At 47.5% G+C, this 26,196-nt stretch overlaps 1 protein-coding gene across 6 annotated transcripts in view; it reads right to left on the bottom strand.

Moving 5' to 3' along the window:
• The window catches only part of SNX29 (sorting nexin 29), a 557,678-nt gene that overhangs the window by 196,214 nt on the left and 335,268 nt on the right, over positions 1 to 26,196 (bottom strand). For all 6 annotated transcript variants that reach the window (XR_009497586.1, XR_009497587.1, XM_059896907.1 and 3 more), the window contains one exon: positions 17,805 to 17,921. Coding sequence is in view for 4 of the 6 variants with exons in the window: in XM_059896907.1 (XP_059752890.1) it covers positions 17,805 to 17,921 (117 nt within the window). In the remaining 2 variants the exon portion in view is untranslated. The remainder of the gene's footprint in view (positions 1 to 17,804; positions 17,922 to 26,196) is intronic.

Raw genomic sequence — 26,196 nt, 5'->3', positions numbered from 1 at the left:
TTACGCTTCTGGAAGGTCTGAGCGCCTCTCACTCACCACACCCACCGTGGCTCAGGTCAGTCCTGGAGGACACGGTCCATCTGGCTGCCTCACTTCCCAGCACAATGGATACCATCTGTGTCCTCTACATGAGAAAACCCAGAAAGGTGACTTTGAAAAGTCACCCAGAGGCATCTCATCTTGTCTTTTTTGTCCATCTAGACCTATTAGCACCATTTGTCAACACGGCAGTCAGCCAAAGCACATGGCTTTTCCTTTGTTTGCATGTTTGCTCCTGAGGCTTGGGGCAGCTGGACACCATGCTGGGAGGGGGCCACTGGGCACAGCTCCCAGGCACGTCACTCAGCAGGGAGAGGGGCTGCTGGGGCCAAGCTGGGTGAGAGCCCAGGGCTCTGCCCTCCTCCCACCCACCCCAGCCCCTGTGTCCTCTTCTCAGAGGCCTGGAGCCCCATGGGACACAGCTTGAAACCCACCACCCTGGAGAAAACCTCCAGTTCCCCAAGTAGGACAGTCCCCAGGCACAGCCTCCAGGAGCTCTGGATACACTCCTGCCACCGGCCATGTCCACTCCAGGTTCCTTCCTCACCCAGTTCCCCAGACTTGTGCCTTTCAAGGTTGGCATCTTTCAAACCCTACAAGGCTGAGGTGCCTCCACTCAGCAAAGCCTTTAGAACCTGATGTTCCTCTTTTACAAAGAGAGCTGAAGGCTGCCCCGTGGTGTCCCCACGGCACTTTGTCCGTGTGGCTGTTACGGCCCCTCTCACGTGCATGGAGATCACTGGTTTACTCCCTACTTCCCTAGACACCTGCAAGCTGACCGGGCACCAGGCTGTGCTTTCACCCACCTCGGACACCCAGGACTTATCATGGGGCCTGGCAGCAGGGTAATAATCCGTGATGACATCTATCTTTCTATCCTAACAGAAAGGTCTGGAAGGATAAGCACCAAACTCACCAGGACGGTGGTCTCTGGGGAGGGGAATGGACCTGAGGGTGACTGACAAAGAGATTTTAACATAATGTCTGAATATTTACATTCAGAATGTATTCATGTAATACATGTGCCTTCCAAAACATTTTTTAAAAATAATAGCAGCTGTAATGACTTGAATGGTGGCCCCTCAAGTGGTATGTCCATATCTTAAGGCCCAGAACCGGTAAATGTGACTTTATTTGGAAAAACAATTTTGCAGACGTAACTAGGTTAAAGATCTCGAGATGAGATCATCCTGGATTATCCGGGTGGGCCCTAAAACCCAATGACAAGTGTCCTTAGAAGAGACACACAGAGAGAAGCAGGAGAAGGCCATGTGAAGACAGAGGCGGAGATTGGAATGATGTGGCCACAAGCCAAGGAATGCTCAGGCCCGCTAGAAGCTAGAAGAGGCAGGAAGGCTCTTCCCCTGTAATCTCCAGATCATACCTGGCCCTGCCGGTGTCCACACTTTGATTTCAGACTTCTGGCTTCCACAACCGTGAGAGAATAAATGTGTGTTGTTTTAAGCCACCAAGCTTGTGGTGACTTGTTACATTTATTGATCCCGTGCTCGGTGCCAGGCCCTGGGTTATACATTTTAAATGCGTCATTACCCTGAGGGGTTGATACTATTATCATGCTCATTTTATAGATGAGGAAACAGACACTCAGAGAGTTGACTTAACCTGCTCAAGGGCACAGGGCTGTAAGTGCCAGAGCCAGGAGTGGACTCAGGTGTGGGGTGGAGAGTCCACAATGGGCTGTAACATGCAGTGAAAGAACACGGCTTTGGGATTTGACAGGTCTGGGCTTGCACGCTTACTGTGCCATCCCAACCAAGGCCCCCGACCTCTCCAAGCCTCACTCTCCTCAGGTATAAAGCAGGCAAGTAATACTTCCCTGCTAGGCTTATTATGGATTAAGTGAAATAATGCAGATAGAGTCTGGTGTACTGTATCCCAGGGCTGGGTACAGAGAAGGCACTCAGCAAGCATCTCCTGAAGTCATGAATAAGGTCGGGTCAGGGTGCTACACACAGGCAGGGAAGGTCATGTCAGAGGCCGGGGGTAGGAAATGGCTGGAAGACATGATCTTCCGTGAGGAACATGCTGACTACAGGTGCAAACTATTTCCTACATTCACTCACCCAACCCAATCCACCGTGCTATCGGCTCTCGGAAACACCAGATGGGTGGGAGGATGGTTGGGTCAATCGATTCCACAGAACAGCTCGGGCAGCTGGTCAGCCTTAGGGGTTCCGCTGTGCGAGAGTAAAAGGTGATGGCCTTGATGGCAGAAAGGGAGAAAGAATTCTTAAAGCTGAGGTCTTGTCCTCGAGCACTAAAAAGGCCCACTCCTGAACCAGCACCCAGACAAGCTGCCGTGTGATGTTCAGCGATGAACACCAGCAGTAACTCCAAAAGAGCACCTTCCAGAAATACTCACACGTCAAAGTTAACAGCCCTGCCGCACACACACACCAGTGCCTCCCAAAACCAGCCTAAGTAATGGCCTCAGCATGGCTGGGCAGCCGCCACTTGCTGCCACTGCTGACTTAGGAAGCCCATCACCAACACCCTCAGTTAGAGCCCCAGACCTCTCCCCGCAGAGATCAGACACGACAACCAGTCCTGCCAGGGAGAAATCTGTCTAATTTTCAATCTGTCTTTTATCAACAAGCAATAAATAATGAAGTTCTGCCCATTAAAGATGCCAGGGACAGTGCAATTTAACATCTGTTTTATAATTACATCTCCCAAAGTGCGATGTGTCCCCAGTCCCCTTCGAAATTGATGACTTCCCAAGAAGATGCTTTTGGAACCGAGTCAAAGCAGCAAGAATACAGTCCTAGACCCACAGCCTGGTCCCTGCTCTGTTTCTAACATGCTGAGTGGCAGCAGGCAAGCCATTTCCCTGCTCTGAGCTTCCATTTCCTCCCCAAGGAAAGGAAAAAGCAGGATAAAGTGGTGGACTGTGGCTGTTTGCTGCCCAGCACCCACTCCCCTCCCGGGAAGCCACCCCACCAAGAGATCTGTGTGGAACAAACCCTACCCAGCCTTGATCCAAGGGTGAGCACCAAATAACACAGATCAGTCAGCATATCCTGTCCTTGTGGCCACATGACTGGTTCAAGCTGGTTCAATCAGAGTGAAGCCTGGGGATTTTGCTGGCTATGGTGGACAGTCTCGTTCTTTCTCTTGATTACTGAGAAGATGGGACCATGGCTCATCCAGCTCTGAACTTTTCAGTTGCCTAATGTAACAAATTCCTTGCTCTGCTGATGCCACTGTGGCTTGGGTCCTCTGTTTCTGCCACTGAAAGCATCCTAACTGATACAGAAACAATGATCCCTTCCAGGTGTGGCATTTATTTTATTTTATTCCATATGTTTTCCTAGGAAGGTCAAGCCCTCAAAAGAAAAACCCAAAGGAAAGCCTTCAATCCTTGCTGCCAAGGAGAGACTGGAGCTACTTCAGGACACAGACCATGTCGATCTTGTCTTTGATCTCCGGTTCAAAGCATAGTACGTGGAACTCGGGAAACTGAGAAACTCCACATACATGGACTGAATGGATACATCAATCAGACGGAGGTCTGCAAACTGTGGGCCCCTAGACAAGCTTTACTTCTCTAATGAGCATCGCCATCAGAGCCACCGTAACTACCACCAGTATCACGGTTCAGTGAGTGCTACCCAGGCGCCAGGCACCAAAAGCTCTGCAGAGATTATCTGACTGAGGTCCCATCACCACCCTAGGAGGCAAGTAAGCGGCCACCTCTGGAAGTCACCAGGGCCAGCCACAAATAACTCTGCTCTTTCTAGGTGCCTGGTAGGACTGCGTGTCCTCACTCACCTGCAATGACCTGCGTCCAGGGGACTTGCTTTGACAATGAAATAAGAGAAAAGTGATGTGTCTCATACCCAGGTGGAAGAGAGAGTGTGTGCTCGGCCAGGCTGTTTCGTCCCCCTACCACAGCCTGGGTCTGGGTGTGAGAATGATGACAGCATGCAGCGGAGGGCCAGCAAGCCGGTGAAGGACATGCAACACGGATGAGACAGAAACCATTGTTTTCTATAGTGGCATTTTGGAGTTCTTTGTTACTGCAGCATAACCCAGCCCACCCTGACCAATATACCACACCCCATTTTACAGACGGGAAAACTGAGGCTCAAAGAGATGAAGGGCCTTGTGCCAAACCATGCTGTTACTGAAGCAGAGAGGCACGTGTAGGCCTGGAGAACACAGACCTGGCCATTGTCGCTCAAGTTCTGAGGAGTTGTGACCCACCCCGCCCCGCAACCAGGTGACTCAGGGCTTTCACTGCCAGCCTTGCCCACACACTCTTGGTTGGAAACCCCGGGCACTAGGAAGACGGAGGTGTTGGTCCCTCTGTACCTCAGAAACCAAGAGTCCACCCTGAAACAGCAAAACTGACAAATACCAAGTTCCCCGAACCCCAAGACATGTGAAAGCAGAGACATGTAAGAATATATACAATTCAGTATAATAATACAAAAAGAATGGAGGAGAGCGATGAAAGAAATAAAACAGAACTACTCGGAAGACCAGACCAGAGAACGTCAGTATGCAGAAAGTCCTGTCACAGAATTTCCAGATCATAAATTTCTATACAATCATTTCCCTATAATCAAAAAGCAGCAGTAATTTTGACTCAAATGCCTCTTGACCAAAGAGTGAAACAAAACTAGTTACAAGATTCACTGTGTCCACAAACAAACAAACAAACAAACAAAAAACAAACAGTGAATGCTGAGAGGAAGCACAGCTTCTCCTGGCGTTAGGACCTGCGAGAACGCTCTCCCACGGGTGCCCCTCAAGGTGACAGGGATGTGGATTAGTGGGTGTCTTCAGCGTAGTCCCATGCTAGGCAGCCTCCTAACATACAGCCCGGTGGCCCCCGTCCTGGCATTGGTGCCCTGTGTCATCCCTTTCCCTGAGCGTGGGTGAGCCCTACTGACTCACTTCTAACCAACAGATGAAGGCAGAAGTGATGGGAAACCAGTTCTGAGGTTAGGTTATAAAAGACCGCGACTTCCATCTTGCTGGTCTCTCTCATGTTTTCCTGGCTCGCTCACTTCGATGAAGCAAGTGGCTATGATGAACTAGGGTGGTGAGAAACGGCCTCCAGCCAACAGCCCGGGAGGAACTAAGGCCCTCAGTCTAAGAGCCCCTGAGAAACTGAGTCCTGCCAACAAGCACACGGGTGAGTATGGAAACAGATCCTTCCCCCATCAGGCCTGAGATGTCTGTGGCCCGGACCCAGAGAAAGAACCAACTAAACCACATGGATTCCTGAAACCATAAGATCGTAAATGTTGCTATTTCAAAATGTTGTTTCTGCCTCTACGTTTTGGGACAATTTGTTATGCAGAAATAGACAACTAGCAGAGTCCCTAAACAAGTATAATGATGAGTTTTGTTCACTGTTTCTGTGTTACCCCTTCATGAATCGCTGGCATACTGCCCAATCCGTCCCAGTGATGCTATGGGAACCAAAATAAGGGGACTTAAAACTTTGATCCTGTGATAAAACAAAGAGAAGTACTTCCCACATATCAGCCAACCACAAGGCACGGTCGTGATGTTTGCCACATTCGCGTACTACCCGCACTATTGTTTATTAATGCTATTTTTTAAATCAACTCACCTTTTTTAGTTATAAAACTTACTCAAAAGGAAATCACTCTTGGGCTTCCCTGGTGGCACAGTGGTTGAGAATCTGCCTGCCAGTGCAGGGGACACGGGTTCGAGCCCTGGTCTGGGAAGATCCCACATACCGCGGAGCAGCTGGGCCCGTGAGTCACAATTACTGAGCTTGCGCGTCTGGAGCCTGTGCTCCGCAACAAGAGAGGCCGCGATAGTGAGAGGTCCGTGCACCGCGATGAAGAGTGGCCCCCGCTTGGCACAACCAGAGAAAGCCCTCGCACAGAAACGAAGACCCAACACAACCATAAGTAAATAAATAAATAAAATTTAAAAAAAAAGGAAATCACTCTAGCAAATAGAAAAGCAACTACACTTGCTATATAGAGAAGGCAAACTGAATCCAATGAAACCAAAACTCTATTAAATTCTAGGTGTCAGTGGTTCTCAACACCATCTGCGTTAGAATCACCCGAGGCAATGAGGGGGGGCCCCGGCCCCACTGCAGAGCTTCTCCTTCTGCGGAGCTGAGGTCTAGATACCCCAGAATAGATACTCGTAGCTTACGGGCTCTGGCGAGGGCCTGGATGCCATCAGCTCAGCTCAGCTCACGTGAGTGTCTCCTCCACCACACTGCTGACTAGGAGGGCCCAGGGAACAGTCCGTTCTCTGCATCACTGGTGCCCAGGTCAGTCCCCGACACATGGAGCATGCTACTGCATTATTTATGCAGTGAATAGATAAACGTGGTATCATCCTGGATCCTGGGGATGGGCAAGATCGGACCGCTGTCCAGGGGGAGAAGTGATATTCCAGATGGGGGCCCGGGGCAGAGGGGGCAAGCCTCCTCCAGCCAGCCCTCGCTCTTCCATCAACAGTTTCCCCGGTTAGGACAACACAAATTCTCTCTGTGACTGATGGATAATTTCATACTCAAATTGGAAACGCTTAAAACTGAGACATCACGAAAATCGGGGTGGGAGACATATGATAGTTCCCTGAACATGACAGCAAATAAAAAATGAAAACAGCAATGTTGATCATCTCGTGACATATAAATCCATGGCCCCTTGTCGGTGTAGGGAACTGGCATAGAACGTTTCGCTTCAGTCAAATTCATCAAGTATTTTTTTTCTTTTCTTTTTTTTAATAAATTTATTTATTTTATTTATTTATTTTTGGCTGTGTTGGGTCTTCATTGCTGCACACGGGCTTTCTCTAGTTGCGGCGAGCGGGGGCTACTCTTCGTTGCAGTGTGCGGGCATCTCATTGTGGTGGCTTCTCTTGTTGCGGAGCACGGGCTCTAGACGTGTGGGCTTCAGTAGCTGTGGCACGCAGGCTCAGTAGTTGTGGTTTGAGGACTCTAGAGCGCAGGCTCAGTAGTTGTGGCGCACGGGCTTAGTTGCTCCGTGGCATGTGGGATCTTCCCAGACCAGGGCTCGAACCCGTGTCCCCTGCATTGGCAGGCAGATTCTTAACTACTGCACCACCAGGGAAGCCCCATCAAGTATTTTCTGAGCATCCATAGTCAGGGTGCTATGGTGGGAAGTGAGAACTAATATTCATTCATTTATGCCACAAATATTTAATACTCTTTACCAGGTACTGGGGACACAGTCAAATATACAACAGGCAAAGGGAGACAGCAAATCAACAGCTCTATGCCAAGCAGTGATAAATGCCATGAAGAAAAATAAAGCAGGGGGTGGAGGTGCTACTTTATTCAAGGTTATGATAAGCTGATATTTGGCCCCGACTTTGGATGATTTAGACGTATTATCTCATTTAATTCAAACCTCATACAACTCTCTCTTGTGGGCATCACCCCATTCAGGGATGGGGACATGAAGACTCAAAAAGTAAGACCTACCAGCTCCATGCTTACTAGTCCTAAGGACTTGGGGACATTATCTATCTTACTTGTGCCTTAGTTTCCTAATCTCTAAAATGGAATCAGTAATATCTACTTCATGGGCTTGCTACTACATGTAAAACACTTGGGGAAAGATTTGGTATATAAAAAGTGCTTAATAAATGTTACCCATTGAAGGTAAGAGTGTAAATGTCACTCCCACATTTAAGGACTTCATTATCTGATGGAGAAGCCAAAAGATACACCCATGAAACTAGTGGATGATAATATCCATGAACGCACCACACTGATTTACACCACCAGTCCCCCCGCCTGATAGGCCCATCTTCCCGACCAAGTTCTACTCATCCTTCAAAACCCAAGTCAAACCTTTCCTCTCTGAAGCCTTCCAGGACAACCCCAGCAGTTAATTAACCCAACACTGTGCCACCATTACACCTGATTCTACATAATTCTCTTATTTGTTTGTTACTTCAGTCATTCAACAAATACGTATCAAGAGCCTGCCCTCTGCCAGACCCTCCTCATACTCCACTGCAATTACGTGGTAACATGTCTCTGTGTGTCCTCCACTGGACAACAAACTTCTGTCCAGTGGCAGAAAAAAATCAACTGGGTATAAGTCAACAGAACAAATTCATTAATAAGTAAACAAAGGACAACATAAGAAAAGTAGACAAAATGGGTGGTTCAGAGGGGGAAAAGGATTACAGGAATTCATAAGAAGTTAAAAATAGAAACAACTCAGTACTGACCAGGCCACTGAGGGCTTTAGAATGAGCTGGATTTTGAAGGGTGGGGAAGATCTGGAAGGGTGGGAAGAAAGGAGAAAGCAACACATACCCAAACTCTTAGAGTAAGTATCTCTGGGAGAGGGACACTTGTATTTTATACTCTCTTCAGTTGTATAGTACTTAATTTCTTTCAAAAATAGATTCTTATATTATTTGTGTAATAAAAAAAAATTTAAAGCATGTCTTCTGAAAGACAAAAGGCAGAGAAGCAAGGCAATGCAAGTAGAAGGGCACAAGCAAAGGTGAGGGGCAGGATTCCATGGCCCAAGAGCGAGAGGCGAGGACAAGGCCAGAGTCAGGTCCTGCTGCAGCATCTGCCAGATTCTTTCTAAAACAAGGCTAATACTATATATAAAATAGATAAGCGGGGCTGCCCTGGTGGCGCAGTGGTTGAGAGTCCGCCTGCCGGTGCGGGGGACGCGGGTTCGGGCCTTGGTCTGGGGGGATCCCACGTGCCGCGGAGCAACTAGGCCCGTGCGCCGCAGCTGCTGAGCCCGTGCTCTGGAGCCCGCGAACCACGGCTACTGAGCCCACGTGCCGCGACTGCTGAAGCTTGCGTGCCTGGGGCCCGTGCTCCGCAACAAGAAGGGCCACCGCAGTGGGGGGCCCGCGCACCGCAGCGGGGAGTAGCCCCTGCTCTCAGCAACTAGAGAAAGCCCACATGCAGCGGCGAAGACCCAATGCAGTCAAAAATAAATAGATAAATAAATAAATTAAAAAAAAAAAATAGATAAGCAACAAGGACCTACTACATAGCACAGGGAACTATACTCAATACCTTGTAATAACCTACAATGGAAAAGAATCTGAAAAAGAATATATACAACTGAATCACACTGCTGTACACCTGAAACTAACACAACACTGTAAATCAACTCTACTTCAATAGAAAAAAAAAAGGCCAAAAAAAGATCTGCATGTACGGAGGCACCGGGAGCCACAGCTGGCTGTGAGTCTCGCTGTAACAGGGGAAGGAGGTGATTCTCATTGGAGGCACATGCTCTCATGCTGGCAAAGGCCATGACACCCTGGGACAGAAAAAAAAAAGAACAAATCTGAGTGGACACAAGGTTTTTCTGACTTTATCAAAAGCCTTGTCAAAGTCAGATCTCAAACACCTGGTTGGCAACACCCATCACATCTCAAAACACGGCCACCCACTTCGGTGTGGATAAGGCCCAGAGGTTTTGTGTATCTGGGAGAACACAACTTGAACCCTGGTCAGCAAAATCCTTTTCCTCAGAAACAAGAGCAGCAGCTCTGCAGATCCAATGGGCAGGAAGGCTCAGGGACCCCACAGGCAATTCCAAGATGGTACCCGTCCCTCAGGAAGAGGTCATTTTCAAAAGAACAGGCAGCCAATGGTTTGGCTTGGTTTCCCAGAAAAGAAGACAACAACAGATCTAGGCACAATCGGCTCTGGATCCCACAAACCAGCTGACCAGGGAATCAACCTCCATGACACACACAGTAAAAACAGCATTTATTTCCGCTGGGAGATTACATAAATCCACTTCAAGGAGATTGGGAACGCTTCCAGAACAAACTGTAAGATCCCTCTGATGCCCAGGTGCCACTCTCCACTTTGGCAGCCCCAAGTTAATGATGGACCAGGAGCGAAAGAAGAAGAGATGGGCCGTTGTTTTTTTTTTTAATATTATTAAAAATAGGAAGAAATCTTTAAAACAAAAGTGTGAGTCACATGCAGTTGGTGGGGGAGGAGGACTAATCAGACGGGAACTCTGTTATTGTGGAGAAAGACATTTATTAAGAAAAAAGCACATATAATATATTTAGAGGGTTTATACAAGTATAATCACGTGGTTATTACGTATCCTTGGAAATACAGTGTGTGTTAATTTAGCAGAAATGGAATCAATTAAATTAGGATTTAGATGGACACGTCTTAGTCAGTAGGACTGACAAGGCACAGTGGAAACAGGATGGAAGAGGCTGGAGAGTCTACATTTTGAGGATGACAAAAATGACATGCGTCAAGGACAGCACCACAGTCTGACAGCATGGGACAGAGGTCCAAGCCCAGGCCACATGGCTGCTTGAGCCTCAAGAACAGCTTTTCCAGGCTAACAACATAAGATTGAGACACCTACACGCCAATAAAATACACAGAGGTTAGGAGCCAAGCAACCCAAAGTCTTGAGGTTGAACCCGCAGGAGCGGTGAGGGTAGTCTGGGAGCAGCTTCCACAGAGGCAAAGAGTGAGATCAGGGCTACCATATTAAATACAGAAGAGCAGGCCTTGTTTGCACCTATAGTATGTGTGGGTCATGAGCTCAGGATTTCAGCTCATCCAACTCCGAGTTCCTGGGTCAGATGAAAACAAAAGAAGAAAGAGCGAGCTCCTGTCAGGACGGACGGAGTGGTTAATAGAAGGGGAGCACAGGGCCTGGGAGCCCCAAGAGCTCCTTGACTGTCACTGCCTGTGGGGGGGCCGAGAGCAGCGAACTTATTAAGCAGAGTGATCACGTGGCCACGTGAGCAAGCAGGCAAAATCGGGGGCAAGAGTTGCTTTGTAAACCTGGCTTCTACCTCTTCTGAGTCAGTGGCAGGAAAGGTCTCTGAGTTACCTGTCTCCACGCCAAGTCACAATGCAGTCAAACCAGAGAGACGCAAGTCAGGCGAAACATATTCTGCTCTCCACCTTCTCTGGGGCGGAGCCCATGTCCTCCACAACCCTGCAGCATGCCCCACACTCAGTGTCAAAACAGCCTCACAAAACACGAGTGACGGACAGGCAGCAAATGCCTCCCTGAACCCACAGCTGAAGTCATTAGGAGCCCAATGTGCACATGTCTTGATGACTCTGTACCTTGCCAGTGCTTCCTACTTGCATCAGTAAGGGATCAGCCTTGTGGCAAAGCTTGCACGCACTGCATCTGCCAATTGACACAAAACTCTGATCTTACTGGAAATGTAATTTCAAAGTTCCACACCCGTAAGCCTTGGGTAGCCAGGCTCTGTCTACCCAAATGCTAAACTGTAGCCCCTCAGGGCTCCCCAAAGGAACCCAACTACCCACAGCCATGAGTGAACCAGGCATAAACCAGGGGCAAGACCTGGGCACATGGGGGCAGACAGACCTGTGAGTCCAGCATTAATGCCAAGGGACGTGTGATCAGGCGGGCAATTTGCCCATCGACAGAAAAGGGTGACTGGGCTCAAAGAGGGGCTTTTATTCTCTGGCACTGAGCGCTTTAAAGTGGGTTCTGCAAGCATCTTTCCGGATGATTCTGTGACAAAAACTAATATTTCTGACTTAAGCCTCTATGTGAGACATATTTTTAGCAGCCTCTCTTAAATGGCACTTTTAAAAATAATCTCCTTCAAGACGGTAGACGATTAGAACACGGATGTCCAAGTGCCGAATTAAAAAGCCTCTTATAATTTGGAATGCGCTGTTTAGAGCTGCTGTGGGACCGCAGACAATTTGGTGCTTGATCATTAGACATTCGGCAAGTGCCACCCAGCTGAAAAATATATTTCTTTTAAGCTCTGGACTTAAATAGCATCAGCCCTCAAATGAGATCCCTCCCTCGGAAGGTTTTAAAGATACCAAGAAAGTCCCAGGAAGCATTTTATTTCAAAGTAGACCTTATTACAAAACTTGGGATGAGCTTTGTCCATCTGTCTCACCCCTGAGTTTTAAATTCCTCGTCTTTCTCTCCCACCAGCTCAGTCATTTCTATAACGGAGGGAAGGTGGCCCATGGAAACACCATGCAGCTTGCAGCGAGGATTAACGGGAAGTCTCTGGCATCCAGCAGCCTCCAGGACAGCACCTTTCTGGATGATCAGATACTGTGGTTAACAGTGTTTCCATAGATACTGCAGGTGCGTGGCCCGACTCAGACAGCAACTGCTCCCTGAGTGACTGTGTGCCAGCCTCTGAGAAGAGGAAAATGAACACAGCCCCTGTCACAGGGCGGCCATCTATCCACAGATTAAAAAAAAAAAATTCAACACAAAGTGGTAATACAGAGTGACAGATGCTGGGGCACAAAGTGCCACTGAAACAGATTAAGGGCCAGGCAGGTGCTCAGGAGGGGTGCAAGCAAGAAGGGAGGGTCTGCAAAGACTTTCGTGGAAGCTGATTCTACTGTAAGCCACTTCAGGGAACCCGAAACGGAAAGGATTTGCAGTTTTTCAAGGCAATTGCAACGAATAGCATCGTCATCATGCCACAGAGCGATGTAAATGTCTATGAAACTAGAGACAATGGGAAGGGAAGAGGGAGGGGAGAGACAGAGCTTGAGACAGTGGCAGAGACAGACTCAGAACCGGGGAGAAACAGACAGACAGAGGCAGAGAAACCAACACGCACACAGGAGGTGAAAGAGAGAGACAGGGAAAGACAGGCAGAGGCAGACCAAGAAAGAAAGGAGCAGAGAGTGAGAAACAAAGAGGAGCAGGGAGAGAGAGACACAAAGAGACAGAAGAAGAAACAAAGAGATTAAAAAACAGAGACAGCAAAAGAGAGCACAGAGAATCCAAGAGAACCGCGCAGTCCGCTGTCTGGGAGCCAGTGTGGAGGAGGCCCAAAGTGCCTGGGGTTCAGATGACTGAGACCTCGGCCAGCTGGGGAGTCAGTGGAAGGCCAGTGGGACCCAAGACTGAATGCCTGGCCGGTCACTCACCCCCCGTAGAGCAGGGGCAGGCCCAGTGCACCCCACGGCCAGGCAATGCCACCTCCTCCCCTCCGGGCCCTGTGAATCCCAGGCCAGGGCAGGTTCATGGGACAACCCCGCGCTGCCGGGATCTCCCTGTAGCTGGTGTGTGGGGTAACGAACATGACACATAACTCGGCCCTAACTTTCCTAAATGCACCCCTTGAAAAATATCTTAGAAAAGATGGTCCTTGGGGAAGTAATGCCTACAAAGCATGCCGGAGCTCCCCTTCATGGACAGCCATGAGGCAACCTGGCAGAAAGTGTTACAGCAAAGAAGCCTACTGACCGTCCTTTTTCAAGATGGTTTATCACAGCACCCCCTCCTTTTTTATATGCACCACCTGCCTGCACCCTTTGAAACATTATTCTACTCTTACGAAACTCTGCCTTCTCCAGATTCCAAATTTCCAAAGAGCCCGTCTGATATCAAGATTAAATGATCAGTAGGTTAAGAAAAAAAAAAAAAAAAAACCCAACCAACTTTGACGTACAAAGCGAGATGGGGAGACAAGGAAGGGGGAGACAAGGAAGGGGGAGACGCAGTCACGGAGTGGAATGTGCGAGAGCTTCACCAAAGAGGGATCTGAATCTTTCAAATCCCCAGGAGGGTTGTGCTTGGAGCACAACAGACACTAAATTTTGCTTGAAATGAAAAAGGAAACAAAACAGAAGAGTAAACAGCATGGTGTTAAAGAATGAGATGGTCCTGGATCTGCAATCTGGCGCAACTGTGGAGCTGTGTGCCTCACGGTGAATCCTGAGACCTCTCTGTGCCTCGGTTTGCTAAGTTGAAAAATGGACCTTATTAGGTCCATTATATACTATACAGGGTTGTTCTGAGGGGAAAGGATAAAAATGCACGCCAACACCAAGCACATAGTACATGGCCCTCACCAAACAGACAAGGGAGGGGACAGGTGAGAGACTGGTGACAGGAGGACAGACCAACAGGGCTGGTGCTTTGAATCAGGGAAGCGATTCTACAGACCTCAAGCCACACCAGGCAGGGCGTCTTTTCTGCTTAAGCGGAGGTGACCCACTTAAACGGTACTTGGGACAAAGAAATAGAGACCCACAGAAGGGGCAGGAAAGAGAGGAATCCAACTTCAATTACATAAAGTGAGACCATGTTTGCTTCCCCTGTGGGAACAAACTTGCACTTAACGAGTTGTTTTGCCTTCAGCTTTCCCTGTGCTGTGACCGTAATTGACCTCTACATCCTGCCATCTTACAAGGTTCTATTTCTCTGTCTCCATTTATTATTCAAAATAGGAGCTGTTCTCCCAGAGAACTTTCAGGGCTGTAATCAAATCCTGCTAAAAGGTAAAAAAGAAAAAAAAAAAAAACAAAAAACTACAGCATTCATTCACATCTTAACCGGGGGCGGGGGGGGGGGGGGTGGGGGGGGGCGGGGAATAATGAGGAGAGAGTCCTAAAAATACTTACATTCAAAAAAAGAAAAGGAAAAAAATTCAACCCTTAATCCTTAAAATAAGGATTTAACCCTTCTCCTTAAAATAAGTGACTTCTTAAAAGTCTATAATATCATGAAAAGACACCACTGAGAAGAAACTGTGTCCCTGCACCTATCTTTTAAAAAATTTATTATTTGGTGCATGGAGTCATCCTCTGCTCTATGAAAATGAAGTTCTCACTTAGCAAACATTTACGGAGCAGCTACGATGTGCTAGGCAGGGTGCTGGGCACTGGGGACTCAGAGATGAAAACGGGGCCTCTACCACGTGCCCGCCACCAAGCACCTTTACCGGCAGCATCTCGTGGAGCCGCCCAAGCGGCTAGTGCCACGTTACTCTCCACCTGATGGAAGAGGAAACCAGGGTTTCTGAATAGGGCAGACCCGGTCCTGACCGTGAGGTCCTCAAATACTCTGGCAGTCTGGGAAGAAGTCTAGTCCGGGGTCAGCAGAAAGTGGAAACGAAGGGGTAGGGCAGCCTCCCACAAGAGAGGCCTCTCGTGGGCTCCAGAACTGAAGCTGAGTTTGCGGCTGCCTCCCTCCTCTGCCCCGTCTGTCTGGCTCTGGGCAGATGACTGGAGCGGGCCTGAGGCAGTAACAACAAGGTCAAGATGTCCCCTTGGGGCCAATGCCCAAATGGCCGGCTCTTCCCAACAGCCTTCAGGACCGCTCTACTCCCTCCTCACTTCTGGCCATCACAACCTGCCCGCAGGAAAGGATCTGATGACGGTTCGAGCTGCCTCTGGGTAAAGGGATGTCACTGCCTTGAAGGGCAATCAGACTGGAAGCAAGAGGGAGCCTGGCAGGAGGAGAGAAGATGGGCTTTCATGTCAGAGGGGCCCAGGGAAAATCTGGACTCCACCACTTACTACCTGTGACATTCCCTCATTCACTCAATAAGTCAACTTATATTTATTGAGCACCTACTATGTGAATCAATGGGATTCAAAGGGAGCAGAAAGAGACACGGAACTTGCCCTCAAGGAGGGGCACCTCATGGAGATACTGATTAGTGAGAGATAAATGTAAAATCACAGCAAGAGAAGAAGGGAGAGATACATATAAACATCACATTCAACACGGAAAATCTGACCTGGTCGGGTTTCCTGAGGAGATGATGGGTAGATACTGAAGGGTGAGTTACCTGGGCCCAGAGCCTTATTCCAGGCAGAGGGGACAGCAGGAGCAAAGGCCCCACAGAGGGAGGAAGCAAGGGACCCGGAGCAGAAGAAAGCCGATGGGCTGGGGGCCTAGCACCGTGGTGGAATATAATGAGAAGTCCAGCGGGGCCTGAACCCTTCTGCATCTCAACTGCCATGTTTATTAAAGAGGATGCTAATCCCACTCGACTCACAGGCTTGTCTTCAAAATCAAACGAGAGAATGAAGGTGAAGACCCATGTGTGCCTGACACACTGTCGGAACTCTGACAGATGCTGGCGCTCAGGAAGGGTTTTCCTGCAACAGATGGGGGAGGATGGAAGAAGGTGCTAGTCCTCCCAGCACCCCGGAAGCTTGCACGACGAGATCTCTGGGTCCACACCCAGCTGAGCGGAGCCCCATGAGCTGCCAGACAACCTTCCAGTCTAAATGTGGATTTCACAAGGATGTTATTGACAGCTCCGGTGTAAAAATAAAAATGGGAAGCAACTCAATATCCATCAATGGGGGCCTGGTTAGATAAACCTTGGTATTATCAGTTCAAAGGAATACAATGCAGCTCTTTAAAAGAAGGATGCAGGTCTACACGCGAAGTACAATAAAATGATGTCTAAGGTACATAGATAGGTGGGAGGAAAATAATATACAGAACAGGGGATAGAGCCGCTACTGGTTGTTAAATGTGTAGGTGTGTGCGCGCGGCTTACTCAAGCAGTGCTCATCTCTGGAAAGACAAACCCAGGACGGATCACTGTTATTGCCTCTGGGCAGGACAATAAAGGGCCTGGGATAGGAAGGAGATTTATTTTTCACTGATCATACCCTTTTATACTACTTGGCTGTTTAGCATGGGTGTAACAAGGTTTGTCAAGAGTCCAAATTTTGACAATTTTCAATCGTTTAAAAAAAAAATCCAGTCTTTCACAGCAGACAGATCCAGATCTGTCACTCCTCACCATGACTCAAAAAAACTATTAAAAAAATTATGAGACAAGAAGAAATTTGAACACCAAAATTCGTTGGTATAGACGAATTATTGATAATGGAGGCCTGACCATGATACTCTATTTGTTTTCTTCATTTTTATAGCTATACACTGAAATGTCTACAGATGAAACTGCCTGGTATTTGATTCAAACCAATATGGAAGGGAAAAGCAGGTACTGGTAACTTGAAATAAGATTGACCATGACTGACAATAGCTCATTTGAACAATGGCTACGTGAGATTGCATCACACATCCGCCGACCTTCGGGTGTTTAACATTTGACATCATAAGAAAGTTTTAAAGCAAAGAAGAAGCTATTATAAATGTGCACAAAAGGACAAGATGCTCTCAGCAACATGATTTGCAGTAGCAAAATACTGGAAACAACCTAAATGTTTATGAACACAACCAGATTTAAAATATTGTAGTATTTCATTCAATAGAGAATTAAAGAATCAAGAAAGTGAACAAACTAGGTCAGGAGTTCTCAACCAGGGGTGATTCTGTCCCCCAGGGGATATGTGACAATGTCTGGAGACATCTTTGGTTGCCATGACTGGGTGGGGTGCTACTGGCCTCTAGTGAGTAGGAATCAGGGATGCTGTTAAACATCCTACAATGCGCAGGACAGTCACCCCACAAAGAATTAAATGGCTCAAAGTGTCCAGAGTGCTGCAGTTTAAAACCCTCTATTAGATCTATGTGGGATGGTCCTCAAACCATAATACTAAATAAACATAAACACACATACACACGGGGCAAACAGATATGTACAAGTATACCACGTAGGTAAAAGTTACACAAAACCGAAACTATTTATTTCTATGGAAATTTATCCATGTAGTAGCTATAAAAACAGGGAGGAGAAGGCTATATGTCAATTTCAGAATATCGATTATGGGTACAGGGCATGAAATGGTGCCAAGGGGACTTTGACAGATTCTGTAGCATTTTATTTACTTTACCCCCTCCCACCCAAAGGAAAGCAAATGTGCTAAAGGCTAATGCACGTAAAATCTAGATGGTAGCTACCTGGATGTTCCCTCTTTTAGTGTCTGTACTTTTCCATACCCTTGACATTGAACAAACATAACAGCACGGTTGTGAGCAGCAGAGGCTGGGGGGACCGACAGACGGTGTGGGCAGAATGGCAAGGCCAGGGCCTTGCCGGGTGGGAACACTTACCGGCCCCCGAAGGTCGATGAGCTCCTGCCTCATCTGGGACACGAGGGCTTCCTTGGCCACCAGGGCCCGGTGCAGGCGCTCATTGAACTCGATCAGCTCCCCGTGCATCTCTGCCACCTGCAACGCACAAGCACCACGGAGTGAGGCTCAGAGGGCAGACCCTCCCCACGATTCGCCCCGCCCTCTCCGAGCCCATCACTTGTCAGCAAGGCATCAGGAGGTTGTCGGGCTGGAAACAGTAACACTGCTTATACTTACGGATTAGCTACGCAATCCACTCAGAAGTTGAATACGTTTTTGACTTGGTTGATTTTAACATTATGGACTCAACGGTCCCCAGTTTATGGTCACAATATGACTGTATCAGGTCATTTTTGGACCTTAGGCTTTTATTCTTAATAAATGAATAATTTTCTGGCAAAGTCTTTCTTTCTCATCCGAGTTGTGCCTGTCAAGAATTTCCCCGCTAATGGTACAAGGAGAATGACCGACCATTTCTGTTCATCAGGGCCTTGGTTCTGAAAACCAAGAAAACAGAACCGGAGCCTTGCTGAGGATGGTGACAGGGAGGGTGACAGACACACCTGCAGCAGCACAGCTGCCCTATGGTCACTGCTCATTCTATGCCAGGAAAATACTTGAGGAAGATATTATTGCTCCTACCTCACAGAAAGAGGAACAATGTCAGAGGTGTTTAAGGAGCTGGGTCACAGTCACACAGCTAATAAAGGGCTGACTCCGCAGCCCTGGCTCTTGGCCACTGGGCCACACTCCACAATCCTGCCACTCCACTGTTTAGCCCATTCAGGCCTGCCAAGAGCCTGCGAATTTATCCACGTTTCAATACTCTTGGCTGATCCCAAATAAATAAAAATGGAGGTTGCGATAAGACAGCCCATGACTGATGTACAGAATCAATAACAGATCTTTCAAGCTGTAGCTTACAAACAGAACAAAGATATCCCATATGGTCAAAACATATAGTAATTTCTCTGATTACAAGAGTGATCTTATTGGGGCTTAAAATCAAATTCAACTGTAATTTATTTAAATGTTTTAGAGAAATGTGAGAATGTAATCTTGCTGTGCTCATCAGGAACCCTAAAGGAAGAATCTGGCGAGCATCTTACAGAGAAGCCCCCCAGAATGCAGAGGTCAAGCAGACCCCACCTAGCCCCTGTCCCTCCGCCCTTCTCAAAAGATCATCCCTCCTATACCCCAGACTTCAGCCAGGTACTTACTACATTCTATATAACACATAAATAATATCAGACCATTTATAATAAGTATTCTATGTGAAATATAAAACATACTGTCAGAATAAAGAAAGGATGTAAGGAGAAGCTTTGTGGGAAAAAAAAGAGTAACCTGACTCTTGATGCTTCAGGTGGAATAAAGGGAAGCCCTCCTTTTTATTTTTATTCTTTGGATATGTTATATAAAGGGTAAAAGGCATAGAAGGAAATACACAAAGATATTAACATTAGTCAAGGACTATTTTTCTTTCCATTCTTTCTACTTTTCTTTACTTTTTAGTTTCCTAATAATTTATCAGAGAGAATAACCACTTAGCCTCTTTAAAAGAATTAAAATTTTTCACCTGAAAGTAAGGGGAGCCAGGTGTAATCAATGTGAAATTTATCAGGTTCCCAACCATAATTCTGACGCATCCATTAATTTGCTCTGTGAATCTCCACTCAAATGTCATCCCCTCTCTGTCCCTCAGATGCTCACCTTTTTCAAACCAGTGTGAAATGCAAAGTGAAAATGGCATAAAAGACATTGCAATAGCCATGCAATTAACAAATGGAGAATAAGTCACTGAGTCTTTTAACCAACGTTTTTTTGTCATACAGACCTAAAGTTAATATTCCCCGGTTGCCTTATTCCTTTTGTATAAAAAAAGCTTAAGATGATCTTTTGGCCTTTCACAAACAAATACAACATCACTAATAATGCCTGTCTGACTCCTCCGCACAGAAATCACATAAACCCTCCACGAGCTTCCTCAGGGCTGAGAATCCATTTACCACACAGTAAGCAGGAAACATACACAACTGCCAATATCACTGCTAAATACCTGCTAATATGCCCCCACAAAATGCAAGCTTTAAATAAGTGCCACTGTCATTTCTAAAGCAAAGCAGGGTTTTGCTTTGTTTTTGTTTTGTTTTGTTTTGTTTGGCAGTGGAAACAAGAGTGTTAAAACAATTTTCCGTAAGTGCATAAAACACCGAAACATCCCAGTTTCAAGTGGTGTTTATCATGAGCTGTCAAAACCCTGGTTCTCTTTTGCAGCCAGAGAGTAACTTGACCACATCAGACAAAGCTTTCATTTCACTAGGGAATGGGGGGGAAAATCCTATGGAACTGAGGAGACACAATTTGATGAAATAATTTCCTGCAGTCATTAAAATGGCAATGCTCATTGTTACTAGGCGAAGCTCTGAAACCCTGAATTTCTCCATTACATATCCCTACAAACAGTTACTGATATAAACAGCTTTCATCTTACATAAACCATACTGAGCTTACTATTCCTCAAATAACTCTTTCCAAACTCTAGCATAACTAGAAATGAATTCAAGACTCAGAGAGAGCCTCAGAAGAGAAATGTGAGATCACAAATGGTTCCCATTATCATCAAAATAAAAGGCACAACCACTGCCTATCGGAATTTCTATGAGGCTCTGAGGGCATTTACAGGTTTCACCTGACCTTCCTTCTTTATTCTCAATAGCTGCAGGGAATAGGATAGAGAGAGAGACGGGGGCCCTCCAATGCTTTCTCCACCAAGCAGCAAGAGTGATCTTCCCAAAGCAACAGCTGATGTTGTCACCTGCTGTTTAAAACCTTCAATGCTTCTCACTGCCCTAAGGATAAAAATCCACCCTCCTTCCAGATCCGGGGCCGGCCTCTCTCCCTAACACCATCTCCTGCCCCTTTCCTCCCAACAACTCTCCCTAATGCCACTCAGCCCCGCGGGTCTTCTACGTTCCATAAACATGCTGAGCTCTAGGAGGTCACCCTGTGGACAAAGAGGAGAAAGACACAACCAGCAGAGGAAACAGCAGGTGCAAAGGCCCAGAGGTTGGCAGGGAGGTAGCTGAGAGAGGCAGTTAAGGGCTCAGACTCTGGTGCAAGACTGGTCTTGGCTGGATCACTTAACAGTGTGCTCCTGTACGAGTCACTTAACCTCTGTGAGCCTGAGGTCCGTCACCTACAAAACGGGGATTAAAAACCACGCTCACCAGGACATGGCAGCAACCTAAGTGGCCATCGACAGATGAATGGATAAAGAAGATGTGGCATGTATACACAATGGAATATTACTCAGCCAAAAAAAGGAACAAAATTGAGTTATTTGCAGTGAGATGGCCGGACCTAGAGTCTGTCATACAGAGTGAAGTAAGTCAGAAAGAGAAAAACAAATACCATATGCTAACACATATATATGGAATCTAAAAAAAAAAAAAAGGTTCTGATGAACCTAGGGGCAGGACAGGAATAAAGACACAGACATAGAGAATGGACTTGAGGACATGGGGTGGGAGGGGGAAGCTGGGATGAAGTGAGACTAGCATCGACATATATATACTACCATATGTAAAATAGATAGCTGGTGGGAAGCAGCTGCATAGCACAGGGAGATCAGCTCGGTGTTTTGTGACCACCTAGAAGGGTGGGATAGGGAGGGTGGGAGGGAGACGCAAGAGGGAGGGGATATGGGGATATATGTATATGTATAGCTGATTCACTTTGTTATACGGCAGAAACTAACACAACATTGTAAACAATTATACTCCAGTGAAGACGTTAAAAACAAAACAAAACAAAACAAAACAAAAAAACAAAAAAAACATGCTCACTGCACGGGGCCGCCGTGTGGATGAAATGAGCTGCCGCCCTTAGCAGGCTTGGCACCATGTCTGCACGTGGCAAATGCTCAGGGAATGAAAGCCCGTTTTACATGGTGGGTGATCACGTGAAAGGGACATGAAAGAGGAGGAGGAGGAGAGGCAGGTCTCCGGAAGCCACATGGAAAAGGGTCACACGTTCCATAACAAGTGGCTCAGACGGCTGTGGAGAGAGCCTCACCGTCTCCAAAGCAGGAATGTCACCAAGAGAATTGCTAACCGCCCGCCAGGCACTGTTCTCGGTGCTGGGGTGCAGGAAAGTCATGGGGTTCACACCCTAGAGGTCAGACAAACTGGACTAGAGCCCAGAGAGAGAGGAGGACTTGGAAGGCGGGGTATCGGGAAAGGTCTCGCCCAGAGACAACACTCAGGAGTCACGTCTCCAGTCGGCCTTGACACATGCCAGGCAGCCTGCTATGGCCGATCCATGCCCTAAATCACAGCCAGGCACTCACTGTGTGCTGGCACCATCAACGCTCAGGGCCACTTTAGAAGTCTGTCGTGTTTCTTACTACTCTCAGCAGTTGTATTTCCTTGAAAGCTAATCTGAAGGCGGTTAAGGAGGAGGTGCCATTTGACAACACTAATGATGGTGACAAAGTCAGAGGCAAATGCCAGGTGGAGTTACACTGACCACAGCTGATGCAGCTTCCAACAGAGCCCAACGTGGGCCAAAGCACTGGGAACTGAGCCCCGATTCTCTGAAAGGCCCACGGGAACACCTGGATGGCAGCAGGTACGGTTCCCAAGTTATGTCCGGAAGGTGCACAACTCATGAGCTAATAAGGTGTGAATGCTTATCAGTCAACATTTGGGTTTTGTCGTTTAGGCTGGAGAGAAGACGGCAGAAAGATTTAAGAAGTTTAAGTCACTAGGCTGTTTGGCAACATCTGTCAAACTTTTGAAATCACTCACCTGTGGCTTAGCAAACCCCTGCTGTGGAGTAGCCTGTGCCTCTACTTGCACATGTGCTCAAGCAGAAGTTTAGCTCCAAATGGCTAGAACCCACCTAAATGCCCAACCACAGGGAACTGGTGAAATCTGTCAGGTTTCACTGCTGTCTCCCACTGCCTGCCACTTGGCAGACATCACTAGTCAATCACGGCTACCTTCCTCAAGAAGATACCCAGGCAGCCCTAACCAACTGATCAGTGTGTTGGCCTACGTGATGATACCTATTTAGTATCCCTGGCCTAAAGGGTCATCATTGACAGGGAAAGGCGTCATCAAGGTTACATTTGAGTTGGGGTTTATAAGATGATGCCTTTGGAGCTTCAAGAGACTGAGCAATCCCTTCCAGCTGAGGCATCAGGGAAGATGATCTCCAAAAATAATGTGTCTGTGAAAAAGCTTTTAAGTCTGTGAAAATCCCAGGAATTATCATAATTACCTGCCAAATCATGAAACGATTATAAATTTTAAAAAAAAGCCTCTGGCACTTCCTTTTATATCAAAATGTTCTATCTAATCACATTCAAGTAAATCTTGCTTCACTCCTCCTTTGGCTATCTAACCGAATTAGACACTTCCTGATTAATTAGACCAAGACACTCCCAAATTTTAACAGCAACTGAGACTCTTTTGGTTACATACTCAAACTCTCTGAGAATGTTCACTTGATGCCTCAGAATCTACCTCAGTTTTATAAAACACACAAACTGTTTGTGGGTCCCAGTGACACTGGCCGTGGGGAGGGATCTAGAACCTCCCTCTGCGGTGAAGACACTACGCCCACCTGGGTAAAGACAAAGCCCTAGCCAGTGCCCACTTGCCTTAACATACTTTTGAACACCAACTATTATATCCATCAGCTCATGTGACCCTCGCCACCCTCCTGTCAGGTGGGCAGGGCCTCCTATGGATGGGGCCTCGAGGCTCAGAGAGGTCAGGCTGTGAGTCGAAGGCATCAGAGTCAGAGCCACTGTCTGTGTTCCCTGCCCTCCACCCTGGGGCACAGGAGAAAGCTGAGCCCTTCAGGGGTTAAGGAGATGAGTCAGTCCTGCAGAGCAGAGGGAAGCAGCACAGTGTGGACCAGTGGCTCCCAGAGCAAGCTGATCATGAATTGCTCGGAGGGCTTCTGAGAAATGCAGATTTCTGGGCTTCACTCCCAGAAATGCTGATTCAATGTGGGGGAGTCCAGAGCAATACTTTTTAAAGACCCCAGTGACTGTGATGATCGATCAGACTTGGGAACCACTGTCAAAGACAAAGGGGAAGGATTTCACACACTCAGGTGTGAATTGCAGTGGGGCCACTCCCTAGTTTTAGAAACCTAGGTTTTTCAGTTCATCATTTGTAAAATCGGGATGTCACGGAAGCTCCTCCACTTGTCAGCTTTCAACTTCCAGATTCTCAAGGAGGTGAACAAAGGCACAACCAGAGAAAAACCACATCAAGCCTGCCGGCCAACACCAGATGGCAGCAACCACCACGCGCAGCGCTGTTACTCCTGCGATGGCAGAGTTAAGTCTGCAACCGAGGGGGCTGTGAACTGGGGCAGGGATGTGAGCTGTCTGCTACCCACCTGAGGCAAGCACAGGAATTCACAATAAGTGTTTCGAAACATCTGAAGCAATTTCATATTGGTATGAAATCCAGGAATTCCGGAATTTTTCTAGTTGGTTTTTTTTTTTTTTGTATTTTACAAAAGTACCCATTTGCAATGAATTGGAAATACTTAAAAACAAACAAAACCAAAACCAAAAAACCCAAAAAACCTGGCTCTTCAGCACAGATAGTTTGAGAAGCACCTATCGACAACACAGATGCTATACTTGAAACAACGTTTTGCATTAATAATTATTAGAAACAATGACTAATAATGATGAAAAAAGCCAAAATACGATCATTTTTGGATGAAGAGAACTGAAAAGAAAAATAAGAACCAATGTTATCAACATCTGTTGGTCTTTTAGATGTATACACCTTGTTTCCTTGTACAGAGTCAATTTAGGCTTGAAGACTAAGAAAATCAGGAACGTTAACTGAAACAACACATGTCCAGACCTAGCTGAGGTCACAGATGTCTTCAAAAAAAATTACAGCTGCCATCGCTCTCTTTGAGACTGATGGTGGGCCTTTCCCGCAGCTGCCTGATCATGCCCATCTCCCAGAGGAGGAAGGAGAGGCTCAGGAACTGAGCAGCAAACCAAAACAGAGGCACAAAGAAGGTAAACACCTTGCCCAAGGCCACACAGGAAGCAAGCAGCAGAACTGGTTTTCAAATTTCTGAGTCCATGTTTTGGACTTTCTACCCTGCTTCTCTGCATATACCATGACCAGGATGCTGAGCTGGCATCTCAAGATACCAGAGGACCTGGAGAAGGTGATAAACCTGGGATCAAGTACAGAGAGCATTACCCAGGTAAGGGGCACCATCACGCACAAGCACACGCATACACGCGCACACTCTGGGAAAAGGCACCGTCTCTGGCTTCTCCCGAGGCCCGGTCTGGCTTATCACAGACCAGTCTGCAACCAGCCCCCTCGGGGGGACCCTGGCAGTAAGGGAAGGAGCGCCCAGAGTAAACAAGAACCTTAGCAAAGGCAGGAGCTACTGTGAAACTCAGGGTCCAAGGAGAAACCCAGAAACTTGGCCGGCGGCCAAGATGGGCCTTCTTCAAAGTGGTCATTGCTTCATGTGAAGGCACTGTGCAAACCAGTGTGTAAATGAAAATTCCAACATGAAGACATTCCAGGGGACTGTCAGGAATACTTGGAGATGTTTGGCATCAACGAGCCCTCTAAGCAGGGCCTTGAATCAGGTGTAGAAAAACGAGGGGCGTGAAGGTCAAACCCAGGTCCTGTCTATTCACTGCTGTGTGACCTGGAGTAAATTACTTCACACCTCTGACTCTTGGTATCTTCTTTGTAAAATGAGGGTATCGTTCCCTATTGTCCAGATTTGTCATGAGGAACAAAGTGATGACAGAGTTTGGGGAGCGCCTGGTGCCTGCCACAGTGAGTGATCCTTAATTTATCGTAACGGAGCGCCTCCTCGTGTCCGGCGGTGTTCCAGGTGCTTTACAGGAGCAGGCACCACGGCCTGGGAGGTTGAGCTTTATGCCCATTTTACAGATGAGGAAAGCAAGCCTCAGCAAGGTAAAGCGATTGCCCAAAACCAGTCTGCTAGAGGGGGCCGGTGTGACTGCGGGGCTCGGGGTCCTGCATCTCCCGAGTCTCCTGTTTCCTTGTGGCTTCCAGCCCACCTTGCGCTCTGATTCTGCTGTGTGGGGCTGACCCCGGGAAGGCGTGCAGACTCGCCCTGACGAGGCAGAGCTCTGGGATCTCGGGACTGATCCTCCTGGATCACTGTCAAGCTGCCCAGTGACAGGTTCACCGGGAGCCCAGGGAGCAGCTCCATCCTCAAGTCCACCAAGATAGCCCCATGGGGGCTCCATCCTCAGCGCCACTGAGATAAGTAGAAGCCTGCAAGGAGGCCGAGGGATAAGTTCCCGTGGAAGAGAGACTTCCTT

The sequence above is a fragment of the Balaenoptera ricei genome, chromosome 15 (genome assembly GCF_028023285.1).
Source record: "Balaenoptera ricei isolate mBalRic1 chromosome 15, mBalRic1.hap2, whole genome shotgun sequence".
Lineage (NCBI taxonomy): Eukaryota > Metazoa > Chordata > Mammalia > Artiodactyla > Balaenopteridae > Balaenoptera > Balaenoptera ricei.
The sequence above is the reverse complement of the archived record's forward strand: the minus strand, read 5'-3'. Positions and strand labels throughout refer to the sequence as shown.